General features: G+C 39.5%; 1 protein-coding gene across 1 annotated transcript in view; it reads right to left on the minus strand.

Annotated features, from left to right (window-relative positions):
* Positions 1 to 18,688, minus strand: part of LOC104934433 (collagen alpha-1(XXI) chain-like) — a 73,820-nt gene that overhangs the window by 51,832 nt on the left and 3,300 nt on the right. The window contains exons 2-9 of the mRNA XM_027274074.1: positions 7,664 to 7,783; positions 7,368 to 7,504; positions 6,989 to 7,108; positions 4,406 to 4,522; positions 4,009 to 4,195; positions 3,594 to 3,759; positions 3,240 to 3,462; positions 389 to 562 (exon numbers count right to left, since the gene is read on the minus strand). Coding sequence (XP_027129875.1) covers positions 389 to 562; positions 3,240 to 3,462; positions 3,594 to 3,759; positions 4,009 to 4,195; positions 4,406 to 4,522; positions 6,989 to 7,108; positions 7,368 to 7,504; positions 7,664 to 7,742 — 1,203 coding nt within the window. The 5' untranslated portion in view covers positions 7,743 to 7,783. The remainder of the gene's footprint in view (positions 1 to 388; positions 563 to 3,239; positions 3,463 to 3,593; positions 3,760 to 4,008; positions 4,196 to 4,405; positions 4,523 to 6,988; positions 7,109 to 7,367; positions 7,505 to 7,663; positions 7,784 to 18,688) is intronic.

The following is an 18,688-nucleotide window of genomic DNA, read 5'->3' on the forward strand; positions in this document are numbered from 1 at the left end:
GTATGTCAGGATAAGAACCTTATGAGGTTTTGGACAGCTGCTGTCCAAAACTGTTTATTATTTTACTTCCATATTTACAGTAAAATGGAAATATATGAATTATTAGTAGTAGTAGAATTTATATGAGAAAGAAAAGTTCAAAAGTACAAAAATACAGCTGTACAGCACTAAAACATTTTAAGATCTGCTTAATGTTCCTCCACTATTGTAGCTTCTAGATTATTTGTGGCTGCTCCTATTACCATATAGATTTGACTTTCTCAAATCAACTAATATTTTTTTGCCTCATGAGCCGGATTCCTAAAGTTTGTGTCAGAATGAATTTAGGACAGTTCTTTGTTTTTTCTGAAATGTGCTTGGACCTCTCGGTTGCAGCGTTGTTACTTACAGGCACAGTGATGTCCGTTCCTCGCCTCTTAGCCAACTGTGTCTCCCCATTGATGTAAATGGGCTCCACCGGTTCCAGCATTACTTCCTCGATCGATTGATCGTCAAGGAAACTGGTGACGTGTCGTGGCCTCACCAGGATTTTAAGCTGATGCCACTTTCCATCATAGAGAGTCTGAGAGAAGGCACAGAACAGAAGACTATATCACATATAAAGATACATTTATCCATGAGACTGAAGCATCTTTGTTTCAGCTTTGAGTCATGAGTAAAGTTGAATCTGAAAGCAATTATTAACTTGTCAAATCTTCTTTTGCTGCCTTCCATTTCTGTTGCCAGTCTTATGTGTTCTTTTAAACAAAATGTGGTCAGAAAGGCCAAAAATGTGTGTTCGCTAAATGCTTATAACCAGAAGGGTATTAAGACCCAAAACTCCTTCCTTTTTCCACCACAATCTTTTTCTTGAAAGCTCAACCCATACAGAGGAAGAGTGAGAAACAGAGCAGCTATTGTTTCATTGGGCCTGAGCCACAGCCATCCTTTCCAAGTGACAAATCACAGGCTACTACCTTTTGCCACATCAAACCAAATCAAATCAAACATGTGCAAACACAAATTGAACATAATTACAACGCTGCTCCGCGCTCTACTCTAAAGTCTAGGTGTGTTACGATGGAGGGCGGTGGGTGTTTTTTGGAAAAAACAACCTGGCGTGTCCAACTGGATGTATTATTACCTTGTGCTGCCATGGAAACAGAGTCATGCACTCCAAGAACTACACATCCACCAACTAGTTTCCACTGGGGGAAATGCAGTGGTTTAGAGTAGGAAACGTTCTTTGAGCCTCCATCCATCACATTACATCTTCACCAGTTCAGCTGGGTATTGAACTGAACAGGGGATGATGTTTAAATAACTGCTAGTTTGGCTCTCTGTAAGTCATCCCAGTCAGGTTCATTCACAGCAACCAACATGAAGGGAAACCCGAGATTTGAAGAGACAGAGCTGCCTGTAGTAACACAATATGTCCTTTCAGAAGCAGGAAAATAACGGTACCTCAGCACAATACAGTCCTTGTATTAACCAATAAAAATTGTGTATTACTCATAATTATATAGTCTATGAATGAATCGGCTTACCATTGTGAAGATATTATTCATGGAACAAGTTTAAGAAGCTGCTTTAAAAACCACTAGAGGGCAGGGCAGAAAGATTCTCACTGCAATGAGCCTTGTTATAGCATCTCAACATATTAGTTATTGATATGCTGGTGTTAGCCTACCTAGCTTTACACAACACGACAGATTCATTCATTCTAGATCTGACCTGAAGACTTGAATTCTGTTTCTAGAAAAAGTCCAAAAGTAAATGAACCTTTTATATCAACAAGACAATTCACAAATGCTGAAACCCAAACCATGTACTGAATTCATAATTTATTCTAATTCAATAGTCCAACTTGTCTTCTTTTACAGGCTTAAAAACGTTCCAGTTTTTGTACCTAAATTTCAGGATATGTTCCCTTTTGCTTTAATGACAGCATGCACTCAAGCTTGGATGGACTCTGCCTGATGGCCCATGTTATTCCAGCATGATCAGACAATATTCAAAAGAGCACCTTGTGATGCCACAGAACACTTGGCTTTCATAGTCTTCAAGTGCCCCCTTAAATCAGTTCAATAGGGTTGAGGTCAAGTGACTTCGGATGGATACTCCTTGGTCTTCTTTAGTCTTTAAGTACAAAGCAAAGCTTTGAGGTGTGTTTGGGGTCATTATCCTGCAGTATGAATCCTTCTCCGCAAAGAGGCAAACCAGAGGGAGTGGCATGTCTCTGAAGAATGGAGTGCTAGTTCTTCGTGGTCAGGGTGTAGTCAGTTCAGTGCAGGTGTCCAACTCCAGGGCATTCTCAATCCAGTTTGTCTCTTTACGTACACCCTTCAGTTATTGTCATAAATCTTAAACTTGGATTCATGAGAAAACATTTTTCAGTCATCCACTATGAAATGCTGGTATTTCTTAGTCTACTCCAAGTGTTAAACCTTGGTTCCCCGCCCAAGAAGTGGTTTAGAAACTACTACTCATCTTCTAAGACCACCACAAGAGCACTTCTTTTGATTGGAGTGAATGGAGTCTCGTGTTCTTTATTTAGCAAATTCCATGTCTATGATGACGCCGCCTTCCTATCTCTCAGCAAATTAGGTTTGATGAATTGATCTTCTGATGGTGTGGTCACTTTTGGTCTGCTCGATCGTGCTTTGGATACAACTCATTTGGTTTCTTCAAGGAAGGTCCCATGCCCTGCTCCCTTTATAAACCTTTGCAAAAAGCCCCCTTGTGTTTAGAATAACAACTTAACTTCTGACACTTTCACTTAGTTCTGAATTGTCAAACTTTTTGAGGTTTCCGTGAACATATTTTCAAGGTGCTCTCAGACTTTTGGATACCACTGTTCACTGGTCATAGTTTGCCTCTCCCTTCTTTATTCCAAATCTTTCAGTTTTCTTCTATCATTTATTCATCATGTCACGTCAATATAGATGTCTTGGTTTGATTTTACTATTTTCTTAATTAACCCATCTCACTGTGAGTCACTCGAGAACCTGAGTAGCAAACCAAGGCTTACCAACATAGTGAAAACTTTAAATGATACCACAGCCAGACTGATGTTGTCTTTGTAGCTGTGTCCAGAGGCAAAGATAGAGTAATGTTTCTTGAACTGCGGTGTATTTACCAACTGACAGAGGGGAAAAAGCATTTTTCTGTACTTGGAAATAAACAGTCCAGCCTTTTGGCTGGCCAAGTGAGAAAGTGAGTTCTTTAATCTGGCATGGACATGAAACTCAAATACCAACCTGAAAGCCACTTTTAAAGATGACTTTCTGCTCTGTTTCTGTTACACTCGTAGTGATGAAGATGACAGTTTTGTCCTTCCCACTTAGTGTCACTGCAGCCTGTATTTCCTTATCTTTAGACAGCACCCGCCAAAGGTCAAAGGTCAGCTTGCTGGAAGATCCCTTTAGACGCAGGGTGGCTACGAACACGTAGGATGGAGGGAGGCCCTCTGGGAAAATATCCCTAGAATAAGGATGAAGTGAAATAATTAAATATAAACAATAGCTGATGAAATGAAATGCTAAACATGAAAAGAACAAAGTGATGGCTTTTTAAGAACTTCGTTATGCTCTTCAGACTCTTCAGTATTCTACCTGGTATTCTCAGTAATGTCTGTGGAGGCAGCCAGAGCAAAGGCTGTCTCAGAAGTCAGAGAGCCAGGGATCTTCTTGGCCTTTGTCTGAACGTTCATGCCCAACATCAGCTCAAAGCCTTTCTCATCACGAGATGCCACCGGGATTCGTGTTGGACACACCGACTCTAGAAAAGAAAGGGGTGATTTATTTACTGACTTTTGTGAAACTGCATCATATATCAGATGGTATCTGTGTAAAAGTTTACAATGACTCCCAAAGTGCATTTTGACAAGAAACATCTGGTCACCAAGCTTAAAATTTAGTGCTAATGGCAATAATTCAAATCTCCATCTTAAACCAGTAACCTCTCCCATTTTGACCACACCACATACAGGAGAATTAGGAAAATATCTGATAAACTTAATATCCTGACCTTCACAGAGTTTCTGCTCCATGGAATCCCGAATTCGGTCAATGTTGGTGTAATCTTCAGCATACAGGACGTAGGTAGATGATGGTTTATTGGCGATGGATACTAGTTCAGAGGTGGTAATCTCACTGCCAACTCCAACAGCAAATACTGTAATGCCTTGAGCTCGTGCCTCCATACTGGCATCCACCTAAGGTTGAAACAAAGGTTCAACAAAGGTCCATGGCAAAAATGAGCCTCACGTGATTACAGCCAACAACGTCATAGTGTGGATACCCTATATCAGATAGTGATTTTATGCATGGGGTAACTCCTGTGACACTTCCACTGCAATTTAAATGCACCCAAATAAGCTTGACTTAGTTTTTACTCAAAAAGAAAGAGAGAAAATGTCATTTACCACATCATCCTGAGATTTGCCATCAGTAACCACCACAGCGATGCGGTTCTTGACCTGGCTGACCCTTTGGGAGGAGGCGAAGACGTGGTCCACTGCAAACTTGATGGCCCTGCCGGTCTGCAACAGTCAGAAAACAGTGATAAATGAAAAACACCATAATGCTGTAAGGAAATGTGTCAACTTGTATGTTCACCAGCTTTGAGTGCATCAGACTGCAAATTACATTACAGAAACAAACTGTTTACCAACTTGCAGTATGTTGAATTCAAAGGGATGAATTTGTATTTTCCAGGAGCATGCGATATAAAGCTAAACCAAACCAAACATAGCATGTCTCCATGTTAATTGACCCTTTCTTTCTGCTTGTGGTGTTGCTGTGTGGTCGTGTTACTGCTGGAGTGTAGTTTGCCTCTCCAGCCTCAGCCTGTTCCACTTTATTAGTTTCTTGTTTTTGGATGGAGTACTGGAAGTAGTGAAGATTTTTATAGGACATAGTATAAAGTCTGAAGTATAAAGTTTATTCTTCTAACACTCTACTGCAATGCAGGAGTCCTGATCAACCAGTCAGAGTTATATGTGCAGAGACCAGGTAATTGAGCTAAAGTGATGAATATCAAATATGCCTCATGATATAAGTAATCATATCAATCAGTGGTGTAAAATATACAAAAGAACTAATAATTTCTGTTTTATTTCATCATTCATTTTCATAACTTTTCAGAATTTAAAATGTCTTCTTTTTTTTCAAAAAGCTGATTTTATTTCACATTTTATGATACATTTTTTTCTTTAATGTAACTTTTCATGATGTCACATTTTATCTCATAGGCTACGGTCACTTTTCATGTGTTGTCACCCACCACTCCCACCATTCTACTTCCTAAATTCTTAATCTACTTTAAGATAAGTAGATCTAACCAGTTAGCTCCTGTTAGCTTGCTACAAAGCCTCTGAAAACGAGAGCTGCAACACTTCTGTTGTAATTGGAAAAGGCAACTTGTGTCTTGTAGAACAATAACAGTTCTAAACACTGACTATTTTAAGTATTAAGCAGCACTTTACTAGTTACCATAATCAGATATTTTACAGTTGTCTCAAATTATTGCAGTTATTGGTGTTCACTGACATGCAAAGACAATAAAATCTAATGTTTTCTAAAACATGTTTTAGTTACTGTTCAGCTGTCATATGGGAATGTTTGTAACCTGGTAGGCTGTCATTTTTTTCTAGCTTGAATACTGAGCCAAAGAAGCATCACCCACCAGCTCCACTATCTCATCCAGATCCAGATCCATAGGTTCACTTATGGTACAAAAAAAAACAAGATGGCAACGGCCATAATGCAGAAGTAGAGGCTTCAAAACAGTTAACAAACCATCATGGTTGGTTTAGGCATTAAACACATAAACAACAATGGCAGGTGAAAAGATCAACAGCATACAGGTCATGTGAATGATCACACTTGAGGGATATCAATGATGAATATGTCATATTTCAACCATGACATGTGTGTGAGGCGACAGTGGTGACAGCCTGGATCTAACAAAACCAACAACAGGAGTGGAAGACCACAAGTAGAAGAACATGCTGGACATGAGGACTGAGCTGCAGGGGTGAGGTGTAAATCCATGACCGGGTTTCAGGTCTGGTCCTGCATGATAGCGTAGTATGAAAAGGGACTTGTCATAAAAGCAGTTGATGGAAGAAAGCAGTGGCTATTTTGAACACTGATGCCTGCTTTCTGCACCCCATTTCTCTCTGTGAGTTTTTTTTAAAACTGCCTTTCACATAAAAACTTAGCTCGCCTCTTCCCTGGACAGGTTATATTAAAAAATGTTTTGTTGAATACAATTGGTTGCCTTTTATATGTTGCACTATTTACCAAACTCCTTTCTTCATTGATATTTACTTGTGCTCATTGTTCTTCGATGGTCATAATTGAAGCGTGAGAAAAATATGAATGTATACATAAATGTTTTCGAAGGTTATGAGAGCGGTGTGAAAACTGATTAATGCCATCTCTCCCCAGAAAACAAAATGTTGTGATGTTTATTGAATGAGAGTAGCAATCAATGCACATTATGCGTTAATGTTTACCAAAATTTGCTGCAAATATTTGTCCCTGCTGCTGTCTGTCAAACAAGTAGACAGTGTGTGGAACTATTGAGAGCTACATTAACCACAGGAGCGCATGTGGCTTGGCTTACTCGCTTAAGAGAGGCAGGCAGAGGTGAGAGAAGGATGGCGGATGTGACAACACCACAGTATGACAGAGTGACAGGAAATAAGAACTGACATTATGAAATAATAATTTGCATGTCATTAACACTTGTGATGAACTCCTATTTGCTTCCAACCCATGAACGTTGCCAAGCTGTGTCTTGATGGACAATGTATTCTGGGCTGCGGTACTGGTAAGTAATATTAGCTGGTTGCAATGTCTTGCTATGATTCACTAGTTTTTGATTATAAGTAATATAATCATAACAAATACACAAATATGCATTGAAACATTACTCATATTTTGATGTGTGTGTGTGCATGTTAATATACTCAGTGTGCATGTAAATTAAGCTGTCCTACCTGTGTGTTTCCTCCCAGGTAGGTGATGCTCCGTATGGCCTGGATGAGGTCTGCTCCACCCTGGTGTTTCCCCAGAGAAATCTCCAGACGAGGAGTGTCGCTGTACTGGATCACAGCCACCTATACAGCAGATACACATGAAACCAATGCAGGTGTTGTAGACATTTCCTGATGCTCTGTGGCGCTCAGAAAGGGCTGGACTGTTGTAATAATACTTTTATCAAAGCTGGCAACTGATAGACAGCGTTCTTGATTTGCCAAGAGAAAATGATCATGAAGAGAATCAAGTTTAATGGAAAACTGCTGCTAATGCAAACGGCAGTTAGAATTTAAGTCACTCAATTCATGCTCTGCACGTACAGTAATGTGGTTATATTACCTGTGTGTAGTGGGAACTGATGTCAAATTGGCTGGTGATGTTGATGAGCCACTGCTTGGCCGTTTCAAAGTCAGAGAAGCCAACACTCCATGAGCCATCAACGATATAGACCAGGTCATTTACAGCTGTGCTGCAGCCTACACACACACACATTGATAGGGGAAAAATACCGTCATGTTTCAGACTGAAGGTCAGTGTCTAATAGCTGCTGCAATCTAAATCAACTGAGACTCCAGTCCAGGAGTCCTGATGGTGTGTAGGTGTTGTTGTGGTCTATATAACAGAGTCATCCCTACCCGCTCGGACATCGTCCTCATCTGCAGCCACCAGCGGGGTCAGCAACACTATCGCACTCCATACTGACCACAGCAACATGGCCTTGTAGCAGCAGTCCACCTCAGTCCAGTCCAACCTGGCTAAATTAGTGTAGAAAACAAGAATCCAATCAGTTCATTCATACAACATTCCAACAAACCTGCAGTTCAGTTTAGTCTGTGACAATATATCTTTCAGTAAAGGCTAAATTTGAATATTCATGACGCCCAGATGATAGCTCCTAATGTGTTCAGTTAACTCCCTGACCTTCTGTCTAGCACAACCTTTAACAAAATATTACAGTCTAACTGACAAGTTGGCATCAAATTTAAAAACTACATTCATGGTCACCATAGGATCAACCCTTTTTCACCTGGGCACCCTTGTACCACCCTCAGGCCACACATTCTTCCCAAGGAGATGTTTTCTTCTACTGACCCATGGTGCCATCCTGAAGACAAACACTACAGATTTGATCAACACTAGAGGTAGAGCTCTACAAATAGAAAAATCACAGGCCATTTGGTTGTTTCTACCCACACTTTGGATGTCGTGGGTGTAATAAGACGTTATGTTCTCTAGGGGCCACTAGGGAGGCTTCAAAGCCCTGAAACTGAAATAAACAACCATAAATCATTCAGGTGAACTTGAGTTACTTCTGAGACAAGGCATCTTTACATGTTTGCTTTGCAGTGGTTAATTAAATGCCACGGTAAATACAAAACAAAAAAGACATGACTCTATTGGCCCATCACCTGCAAATTTTCATTTTTAGTTAGACTGATGTTTTAAATCTGTTGCTCTGGGAATCTGTTCAGTTTCACTTGTGTGGACAGAACCACAACAACCTGAGGTCAGCCAAGACATCATTTTCTGCTGTGTGTTGAGGCTTACAAATAAAAATACAACACACATCATAATACATGCATGTATGTGTTTCCACCAATTAGAAGCACTCTTTCCAACAGTCCATAAAAAGCCCAATAAATAGAGTGTGTGTTGTAATGTCGAGTTGGCACATATATGATATATGGCTTTAGAATGACGTTTGACTGCCTTGTGAAATCTTTTTTTTCCTCTCCACTGTCCCCGCTCCTCTTCTTCCCTCCCCACCTCGTCTCTGTGAAATGCTTTTGTGAGTTTTCTCGTCGTGCCATGCGACACATGGTCTCGTAGTGTGTGTGTTTTTTTTTTTCTCTCGCTGTGTGCAAGCGCAAACATGGATTCCGCTGACCACAAGGCTGGGCCGGAGAAAATAACAACGTGTTCACTATGCTGGGAGGGTAAAACAGAAATATAAACATGGCAGAGCGAGCTGCAGTGTGCTGGCAGAGGCTTAAAGGCAGGGGAGGATCAGTCAGCTGAAAGAGAGAGCAGCAACCACAACCTTTCTCCTCCCAGCCCCCTGACCCCTCTCTCTTTCTCTTTTTTCTCTTTCTCTCTGAACTGTTATCTCTTTCTCTGTTTGAACTGTTCATCATAGAACTATATTACATCTTCCACTTTTGACTTTTTACCTCAAAACTCAATTGTTTAATGGCACAAAATAAACATTACAATGTGCAAAGACTTCCTTTTTATAGAAAGCGCATTAAGAAATAGCAATATTATATAACTGAAATAACTAATAACTAATATGTCTTGCATTACTGCCAACATATGATGAATTAATCTACAACACATAGAAAAAAGTTACTGCATAAAGGCATCACAGTGTCTCTGCAACTAGGCAACATGTAGGCAATGTGGGTAACAAGTTAAATGGGCAAAGGTTGCAAGGGCTAAATGTAGGCTGTGTACATTATACAAGTCAATAAGGGGTGGTCAATAATAAATGGGTCCAATGGGTTGACTGTAAGGGTTCCATGTGGGCAAAGGGTCCATTTCTTTAAAGTGGGCCAATAGCTAACACTGGGTTGTAAACTGTATTTATCACTGGCAACTTTATTCAGGTTACTAAATTAGGTCAGTTACCATTCATCTAATATCTAACCGCTCGTCCTTTGTAGGATCGAATGGGGCTGGAGCCAGTTGACATTGGGCAAGAGGTGGAGTACATGGCAAACATAGATGTAGTATCCGTGACATCGCCCTTCAAAAAGCTGTTGTGAAGTGTGGTGGCTCTGGCAGCCTCTACCGGCTCGCCACTAATCCAAAAATGGGCAAAGAAGAGCTGAGGTGGACTGAGTGAAGCTTTGCAAACCACCTGTGATGACACCCACCTGTCAATGAAATCGGCTACGCTCTTAATCCTGCATAACTTTAAGTCTTAATATAATCTGAACAGGTGAGTTGTATATAAATTCACCCTCAGTACAGTTGTCATGAACGGGGAAATTATCTATAGAGACCAAAACTGTTTTTTGTACCAGGCTGTAAACATGTTTATTTCTGCTGTGAAGTTAACATGTTTAACAAGTTTAACATGGGAGTTTATAGAGATTGACATGTTCTGTAGCCAGCCTCAAGTGGAAGTTTGAGGAACTGCAGTTTTTGGCATTTCCTCGTTGGCTTTTACTTTGACAGCCAGGGAGGTTGCAGCTTGTTGGCAACATGTTAACTTCACTCAGAGAGGCCCCAGCCTTCACCAACATGCCACACTAGAGCTTACACCAGGCCATATAAAAGATATGTTTGACAACATAACAATCGATACGTCCAAAAATAGATGGCATTTAGCTTGCACTTTAAATTGATGGAATCACACTCTCACATTCATTCTCACAGGTCTGCCAAATATGTGCTGACTGCTTTCTGTAAACCCATTTGTCTTCTGTTACCGTCTGGGCTAAAACCACTTGTTAATGTGTGTTCACCCAGAACCTTGATTTCTAGATTTCTTGCACCTGTTAGGGGAACAGACACATCTTGTTTCATCCTTACTGGTTCATATAGGTTGGTGACCTTGTATAATTAAAGCAGATCTCTGCCTCTCTTCAACCTCAGCAGAGATCATCAAGAAGAACACCTGAGTGTGTGTGCAGGGTCTTCGATGTAACATGTCAGCGAATTTGCTCACTGAATAACCTCAAGTGGTTCCTCTCTTGATCCAGTGAAGTGGTCTGGACAAAGTGAGACCTAATGCCAGTAGAATGATAATCTTTCATCAGCCAATAGGAAATTCAGGAAACATACAAAATGCTGTTACAGTGCAGTGCATTGGAATCAATGTGCATCTTTGGCGCAGCTTGGATCACCATGTAGGATACCATTCAAGACAAGAAGAAAGTTTAAAGAAATAGAAAGAATTTCTTCTGTTAATTAGTCAGGAAAACAAATAACGTACATGTATTATGCTATTTTTAAGGTCCAGTGTTTAAGATTTAGGAAGCTCTATTTCCATTGCCTGAAAATAAAAAGTGTTGTCACAGGTCCTCTTCTATGGAGTCTGCCATGTTGAACCGACATGTTTCTACGGTAGCCAAGAACAGACAAACCAAATACTGGTTCTAAATAGAAGCGTTTTTCTTGTGCTTGGAAAGGGAGGGCAAGTGGAGGGGGTTGTAATCCACAGCTACACTAGATACCACTACATCCTACACACTGATATTTGAAAGGGATGAACAAAACAAGATGGAAAAGCAATTGATATTTTATAACAGTGAACACTGAAAATTATCAAACTTATAGTCAACAAATCTATGTCACAATAGACTTTCTTTCAGCAGACATTTCAAATGGTCAAAGATACTGTAGGTGTAACTAATAAGATATTTGTTGGCTGCATTCCTTTTAGGACTTTCAAGGTTTAAGATCAAATTTATTGTCATTCTCTCCCTACACAATTGAGCAACACTGCATCACGGTGTATATAATTTTTGGTGCCACAACCCTGGTACTGTCTATACTGGTTTATTGGTATGGTTTACTGACACACTTAAATGGAACAGAGCCATCATTATTATCAATAGTAACATCTGTGTGGATGTGAACATATAGAAAATGGTTTATCTTTTACATTTCATCAGTTCGGGCCCTGCAGCAGCTACAGTATTGAGGTGTCCCAATGATGTTAGGAATAAAAGAGACTATTCTAATAAAAACAACAGCACCAGTCACTGCTCAGATGCCTCGATATGACCTATGTTACATTTAATGGACAATCCAATTTGAGCAAAACCTCATCTGCAGTAGGTCAGGGTGTATTGATGGGTCAACAAAGTGTGTGACTTTGACATGAGAGGCCACCATCCATTTCACAGTCAACACTGGTTTCTTTTAACCATGACCACAAACTTTTCCTAACCTTAAACTTTTTGTGTATAAACCTAGCCAAACCTTAACCGTAGCAGTGGCAGATTAGGGAATGCTCCTATAATTGTGATTTGCAATGGTTTTGCAAGGCACTGACAAACTGTGTTGCCCTGCCAATAGGGATGGCATCTCAGACACTATTATGTGTTGTGTTTAAAGGCAATAACAAATGACATATTTTGTTGTTTGGGTCAGAGAACTTTTTGGAGTACAAAACAACACATACACCAAGTCACAAGTTCACGAAATACTGGAAATTTGTAGTGGAAACAGACTTAGGATACATGTGAAGAACACAACTTTAACATCCACTGATCTTCTACTGCAATTGATTAATGACCCAACTTGAGAATTAACTCTAAGTATTCTCAATGCACCCAACTCCTAATTTTATTTTATTTATTTATTTATTTTTTAGATGGAAACACATTCTCTTTTCTCTATTTCCAGAATTCCATTAGTCTATAATTGCCTGGAAATAAAAAGTGTTGCCACAGGTCCTCTTCTATGGAGTCTGCCATGTTGAACCACCATGTTTCTAAGGTAGCCAAGAACAGACAAACCAAATACTGGTTCTAAATGGAACCTTTGTCCTGCCAATAGGGATGGCATCTCAGACACTATTATGGGTTGTGTTTAAAAGCAATAACAAATTATAGATTTTGTTGTTTGGCTCAGAGAACCTTTTGAAGAACAAAACAACACATACACCTAAGAAGGTCACAAGCTGGAAATTTGGAAAATGCAACTATTTGCAATGGCTCCCTTTTCTACCTGTCATGTCCCTTGTCTTTTAAACTGTACTTATGTCTATACCTGAATGTACAATTGAGAGCACAGTGAACTGGAGTCAAATTCCTCATGTGTGTACATACAACTGGCCAATAAAGCGATTCTGATTCTGATATCCATTCACATTCGTACTAAATATTTGTGCTAAATAAGGATAGAAACTTGACTAATAGCGACTAATGGCGCTAAGACAAACTTTTCCGAACCAACTGTCTCAATTGGCCAACTTCTGTATGTCATATAGACACATAATTTAAATTATGTGTCTATATGACAATACACATATCTTCAGGTATTGGATGAAAATTATATTTCTGCTCCTGAAAATAAATGTCTACACTCATTAATGTCCAGCGCCTTCTTGTGTATTTCTTTGATTGCTGACCCTGAACCATCACAGTAGTCCATGGTTTCTTTCCTTTCATTTCTATTTCAAAGCTCATGGCTGTGAGGCTACATTGAGACAGCATGCCACTGGAGAATGTTTAAAATGTTTCGGTATTTCTAAATGTGTCTCTACCGGGATCCTCAAAAAGACACACATTTATTTCCTTCCTCAGATCCATCTATACATCCTTTTCTCAGTGTGTCACTCTTTCATTTTAAAGCACATTAGTTACTACAGACACACAGTGTGGATAGGTGGGTACTAAACCTGGATTCCTGCAGACCTCACTCTACATTTGGCAAACCAGAAGCGCAGTATAGCAACCACATCAGCCGCCTCTGCTGGCTTCAGCATCACAGAACATTCCTTGTGCACAGATGTTTTTTGGGATTGCTCAGCGCCTTTGACTGGTTTAAGAAACAAAGATGACTGCAGAGAGCAACTCCAGAGCTGCCATCATTCAAACATGTTGTTTCACAACTTTATAGCATTGCTTTCCATTTATTACACTATGGTATTAAAACATTCATTTGCAGTCACTTTCCATTACATGCTTTTTGTCATGAAGTGTGTTCATTATCATTGCACACATTGACTCATTTACAAGGCCAGCAGTTTATTAACAATCATGCAACGCTAATATAACAGACATAAGGACTGTGATGAACCACTGAAAGGCCTTCTGTCTGGAAGACGAGTATACAGTATTTACATCAGTAATATGCTTTGGATAGTCACATTACATCAAGCGGGTTTAGGCACTATCTGAAAAGTCTGTGGGGAAACACTGGAAATTATAAAAAGAAGTCCAAATGTTGCTCAGTTGAAGTAGGACAGAAACAACAACATCAGATCTGTGTGGAGTGATGAGGAGAGTGTGATCTTCCTCACATTAATACATGAAATAAACAAGAATGTCATATTTCCATAATGCTTTATGCACGATTTTCCATCATCTGAGTCTTAATAAGAGTTTTTTTCATAGCATCATTATTTTCTTCTGCGACAGTTTGATGGCATTTGAACTGCTTCTCCTCATTTTGCCCAACTCACAACATTACTAGATGGAAATGTGCAATAATTCATTTTTTATTTGTATTTATTCTTTGGATTTTATGAAAAGCTTCTGCTAAATCTGCTAAATTTATTGTAATAAGTGGGTTTAAAACATGCAAAAACATATAGCTGCATTTGTGACCCCAGGACTCAAAATCCAGAATATTATGTGTTATTCATTCATGTGTTGTTGTTTTTTTGTCTTACAAATGCCTATAGAATCTATCTATGTGTATGGAATAATAAAATGTTTGCAGAAGGCTAAAACAACAATTTAAACCCAACATTTCTACAGACTTGCCCGACTTGCTAACAGAACAGAAAAGAAGAGCAATGAAAGGGCAATATTTTACAGTTATGAGGAGGCAGTATGGGCTCATCAAAAGAGCTTGTCTCTTCTGGATAACAGGTACAACTTAGATTTTTTTTTCCCCATAAGGTCTGTGTAGGGAACACTATGCAACTGAATCACAGGATAACATATGCTGTGTTTAGGTCACAAAGAAAGCTACCATAGACTTTATAATAAATAATGGATCTGAAAAGTGAAGCCATTGTGGAAGGCCTTCAACCTGCATTCTTTCTTATGACCTGCAGGTAGTGATTCCATTGGTTTCAAAAAACGGTCCGATAATATTGAGTCTTATGTAAAAATGATTCTGTCTCTCACATTCATTCTGTCTATCATTCCTTGTTGATGGTCTTAGTTGCAAGTCTTCTCCCATACGGCATGATAAATTATGATCTCACTGACAGTAAAACAAACAATACAACAGGTGTTAACTTGTGATTGACAAGACATTCTCAGTCTGTCCATCGCAACACACAGCCAACAAGCACATCCCGACTCGCAGTACATCACTACTTCTGGTTCCAAAGAAAGCAAGCTCCAGACAGCCTTGAATGCGAGGCTTTAAAACGGTTGTCCACAAACCAGTGGGTGACGTCAAGGTGGGTTTACACTTGGCCAAAACATTGACATGGTCCTTCAAACTGGAGCAGCAACCTGTGCTGACAGTTACAGGTTAATGGTGAATGTTAAAATGCAGCTCAAGTAGTCAGAATGTTGACCGGGTAATGTCAGTTAAATCTAGCCACAATAAGCTCATCGACATACCAGACTAAGAAATGCTGTGTCTGAACCGAGCAATAACTATGCTTTATTGCTTTGTGAGATAAAGACTGTGCTATTTGGTCTTTCAGATTCTACATACATAGTCTTTCTTTGAGGAATTTAATGGCATGCATGACTCGCACTCAAAGCAAAAAATAACTACAGTGACTATTTTAGCTGTCATGTAAAACCTCGTGATGACAGATAATTGGTGACTACTCCTGAACACTATACTTTTCTGACTTTCACTGACGGAATGGCCGTTACATGATGAAACTATACGTCCCAAACCAAATATTTCTGTCCTTGTCCCACTGACTATCTCGAACGCCACCCCGCACACCTTCTCCGTCATTTCCAGTCCATTCTGTAGTCGTACATACGGTAATTAGGATGGAAGGATGATCTGAGTTATTTCAGGCTGCAGACTTACAGTCAATAACAGCAAAACTCTGAAATGCCAAGACACAGGGAGAGAAAGACTGGTGCCTTTGCACTAAAGCAGAGGACCTCGCTGACCCATAATCACAGAGGTGGATGAATGCAGTTATACTGTATATTTAGCTTGTCTTCTCATTGTCCTCCTGCCCGGTCACTTGTGGCCAAACCGAACTCATGCCGTGGTAATATCGAGTTGGGAAAAGGGCTAAAAAACAGCCATGAAACAAACATGCATGCAAAGATATGTACAGCTGCAGATTAACAACCAGCCAACTAACAAAAATCCACCAATAATAGCAGAGAACACACACTCTAAAAAAAAGAACAAATGAACGCTTTTATAACGCTGCCTCTGTATGATTAACATCACTTTGATATTGATTATTATAATACACACACCACAAAATATATCACGTACAAGAAATAGTTGTCACTCCCTCTACCTAACAGCTCGTGCAGTAAAGAAGTGATGACAGGGCCTTACCTTTCTCTTTCAGCTGCAAGTAGGCACTGATGAATGCCACAGGGAGAAAGTGAAGAGAGTGAAGTCCTCACTTGGTAGTGACAGTCCTCCCTCTGGTTGGCAGAGGGAGTGGTGGGAGTGTCAGGGCAGCTTTTATAAATTGTGGCTATAGCTTCACCACAGAATGTGACACTACAGGGACCAGTGTAAGTCTAATGTGGATTTATATTTACACACACACATACATACATCGGATGTGTGGACTGACCGCAGTGTGTAAATGCATTGAATCATGTTTGATATTACACAGACTGAAAGACGTACAGTTTTAGACTAAAGTTTCGGGATTTTCAGTCACTTCATGGTTTATAAATGAACACCAGGCTCGTGGCGTTAAAAACATCTGTAGCCATACGATAGAGTGGAGCCGGGCTGTGGTTTAACAGGCAGTGTGTTTTTACTGCAGCTGTGCATGAGTTTAATTAAATTACAGGTTAAAGAAGCCCTGTGGGAGGAAATCAAACAGCACATGTGGGACCTCTGTCAAACCCTGTGTAAGTAATGATTCAGCCATTATCCACTCCAAAGTGATTGAAACTGACTGAATAAATGTACACATTTACACTGCATTCACTTCATTTGTATCTAAATGACAAATCATCTGTTCTAGTTCCTACTGTGTGTTAAATGACATGAGATTCTTATTTGACTTTAGTCTATTTCTCTAGGTGGCAATAACAGGACCTCTGCAAGGTGGAATGCAGCTATCATTAATGCATCTGGGAATTTCCTGCTATGACGTGAAGATGTTTTCTGTGCCACCAGTCCATTGAAGCAACGGTTTATTAATTACCTCTATATTCACTTAATAACTTTGTGTCTCCAAAGCAAGAGGCAACCATGAAAGTGAGTCCATTGGAATAATTTGGTCAAGATCCAGATAACCTTTAAGGAGAATTCTGGAGATATTCTATACTTTGTCAACCAATCCTATGAAAAGATTAAAACCAACATGTTCTAACTAATATTGTGGTCTTGATTATGTCTGAGGACCGAAACGTTGTACCTGTCCATAAAACCTTCTGAAGTTTTTGTGCCCAAAAAGTATTAAAACACATCAATGAACCACACTGTTACATTGAGTGACATCCACCCTGCTGCTGTTACTCACTAAAGCACCGAATGTGTATTTATCTGCCACAGAAGATAGTCCTAGACAAGTCTGAGTTTATTAAAATTTACAAAAAAGATTTACATCTTTATTGAGAACCAGTGAACAGACTGGCACATTTGGTCTATATTTTCATGAAAATGAAAATATAGAGCTGCACCATGCAGTCTTTTTCTTTCAGTGAGGCTGCAGGTTGGAGATATACGACCCTAATAAAAGCAACTAAAAGAAGCTGAACTGCACTGTAAAACTACTGCATTGAAAAGTATTATCACAGAATGTACTTAAAAGTAAAAGTACTCCAATAGAAATGTGTGCGTGTTGTTACAAAATCACATTATCAGATTATAACTGTACTGTTCATTAATGCATTTTACTGTTTAATGACGATACATCATATCATACATGCTCCTCTGAACTGTAGACTAAAGTAGACTAAAATAAAAATATTTATGTAAAGTACCTCAAATTTGTACAGTACTCGAGTATTGTCATTATATCATTACATTTAATTGCTTTTAATTTTGCTGTTAATTACTAAAGAACTATGATCAAGTTGCTCATCCGTGACTTGAACATGTAACATCTCCAAATGGTTAAAGGCTTCTTGAGTGTAAATGTGTGTGAGATATGAATGTATGAATGAGAAGCAGTGTGGTTCTGGGAAAGGACAAGGGCAGTCTCCGGGAAAAGAAGCTTCTTTGGATGGATGGATGAACGCGGCAGCTTTTGGCAGCTGCGTTCATCCAAAGACCTCTGAACTCTGAACTGCCGTTGCCCCCTGTTGGAGCAGCGAAGTTGTTCTCAGAGACCTTTATGACCAGGGTTGTTGTTCCCTCAGTGTTAGTTTAAGGCTTTGCTGTTGCCAGGGCCTTTCCAAACTGAGTAAATAAATAAATATAAAAAGAAGAAGAAGAAGAAGAAGAAGAAAAAACAAAAAAAACACAGCACTCCAAATATGTGCCTTCACTTCCTCTCCAAGCAGACCACACGAGGCTGGATGACACAGAGGACCATGTTAAACTCTGTTTATTGCAGAGGAAGGCTAAGGGAAGTATCAATTCAGAACAGCTTGGGATGCAAGGACAGAGTTGTTTTTGCATTTTTCATGCATAAATTCATCTGAAATAGATTGACTGATCCACTGAATGTACCTACTGTATGTATCTGTGTAAAGAGAACAGGACCTCTGCACTGCAGATATACAATACAATACTGCCTACGTATTAAATACAGCACAATTCAAAGAATATTCACCATTTTCATACTCTCTATTGAGGAATGTCACTAAAGGCCAAGGGCTGTCTTAAAAGACTTGTTCTGACAG

Source organism: Larimichthys crocea, chromosome XXIII (genome assembly GCF_000972845.2).
Source record: "Larimichthys crocea isolate SSNF chromosome XXIII, L_crocea_2.0, whole genome shotgun sequence".
NCBI classification, from domain to species: Eukaryota; Metazoa; Chordata; class Actinopteri; family Sciaenidae; genus Larimichthys; species Larimichthys crocea.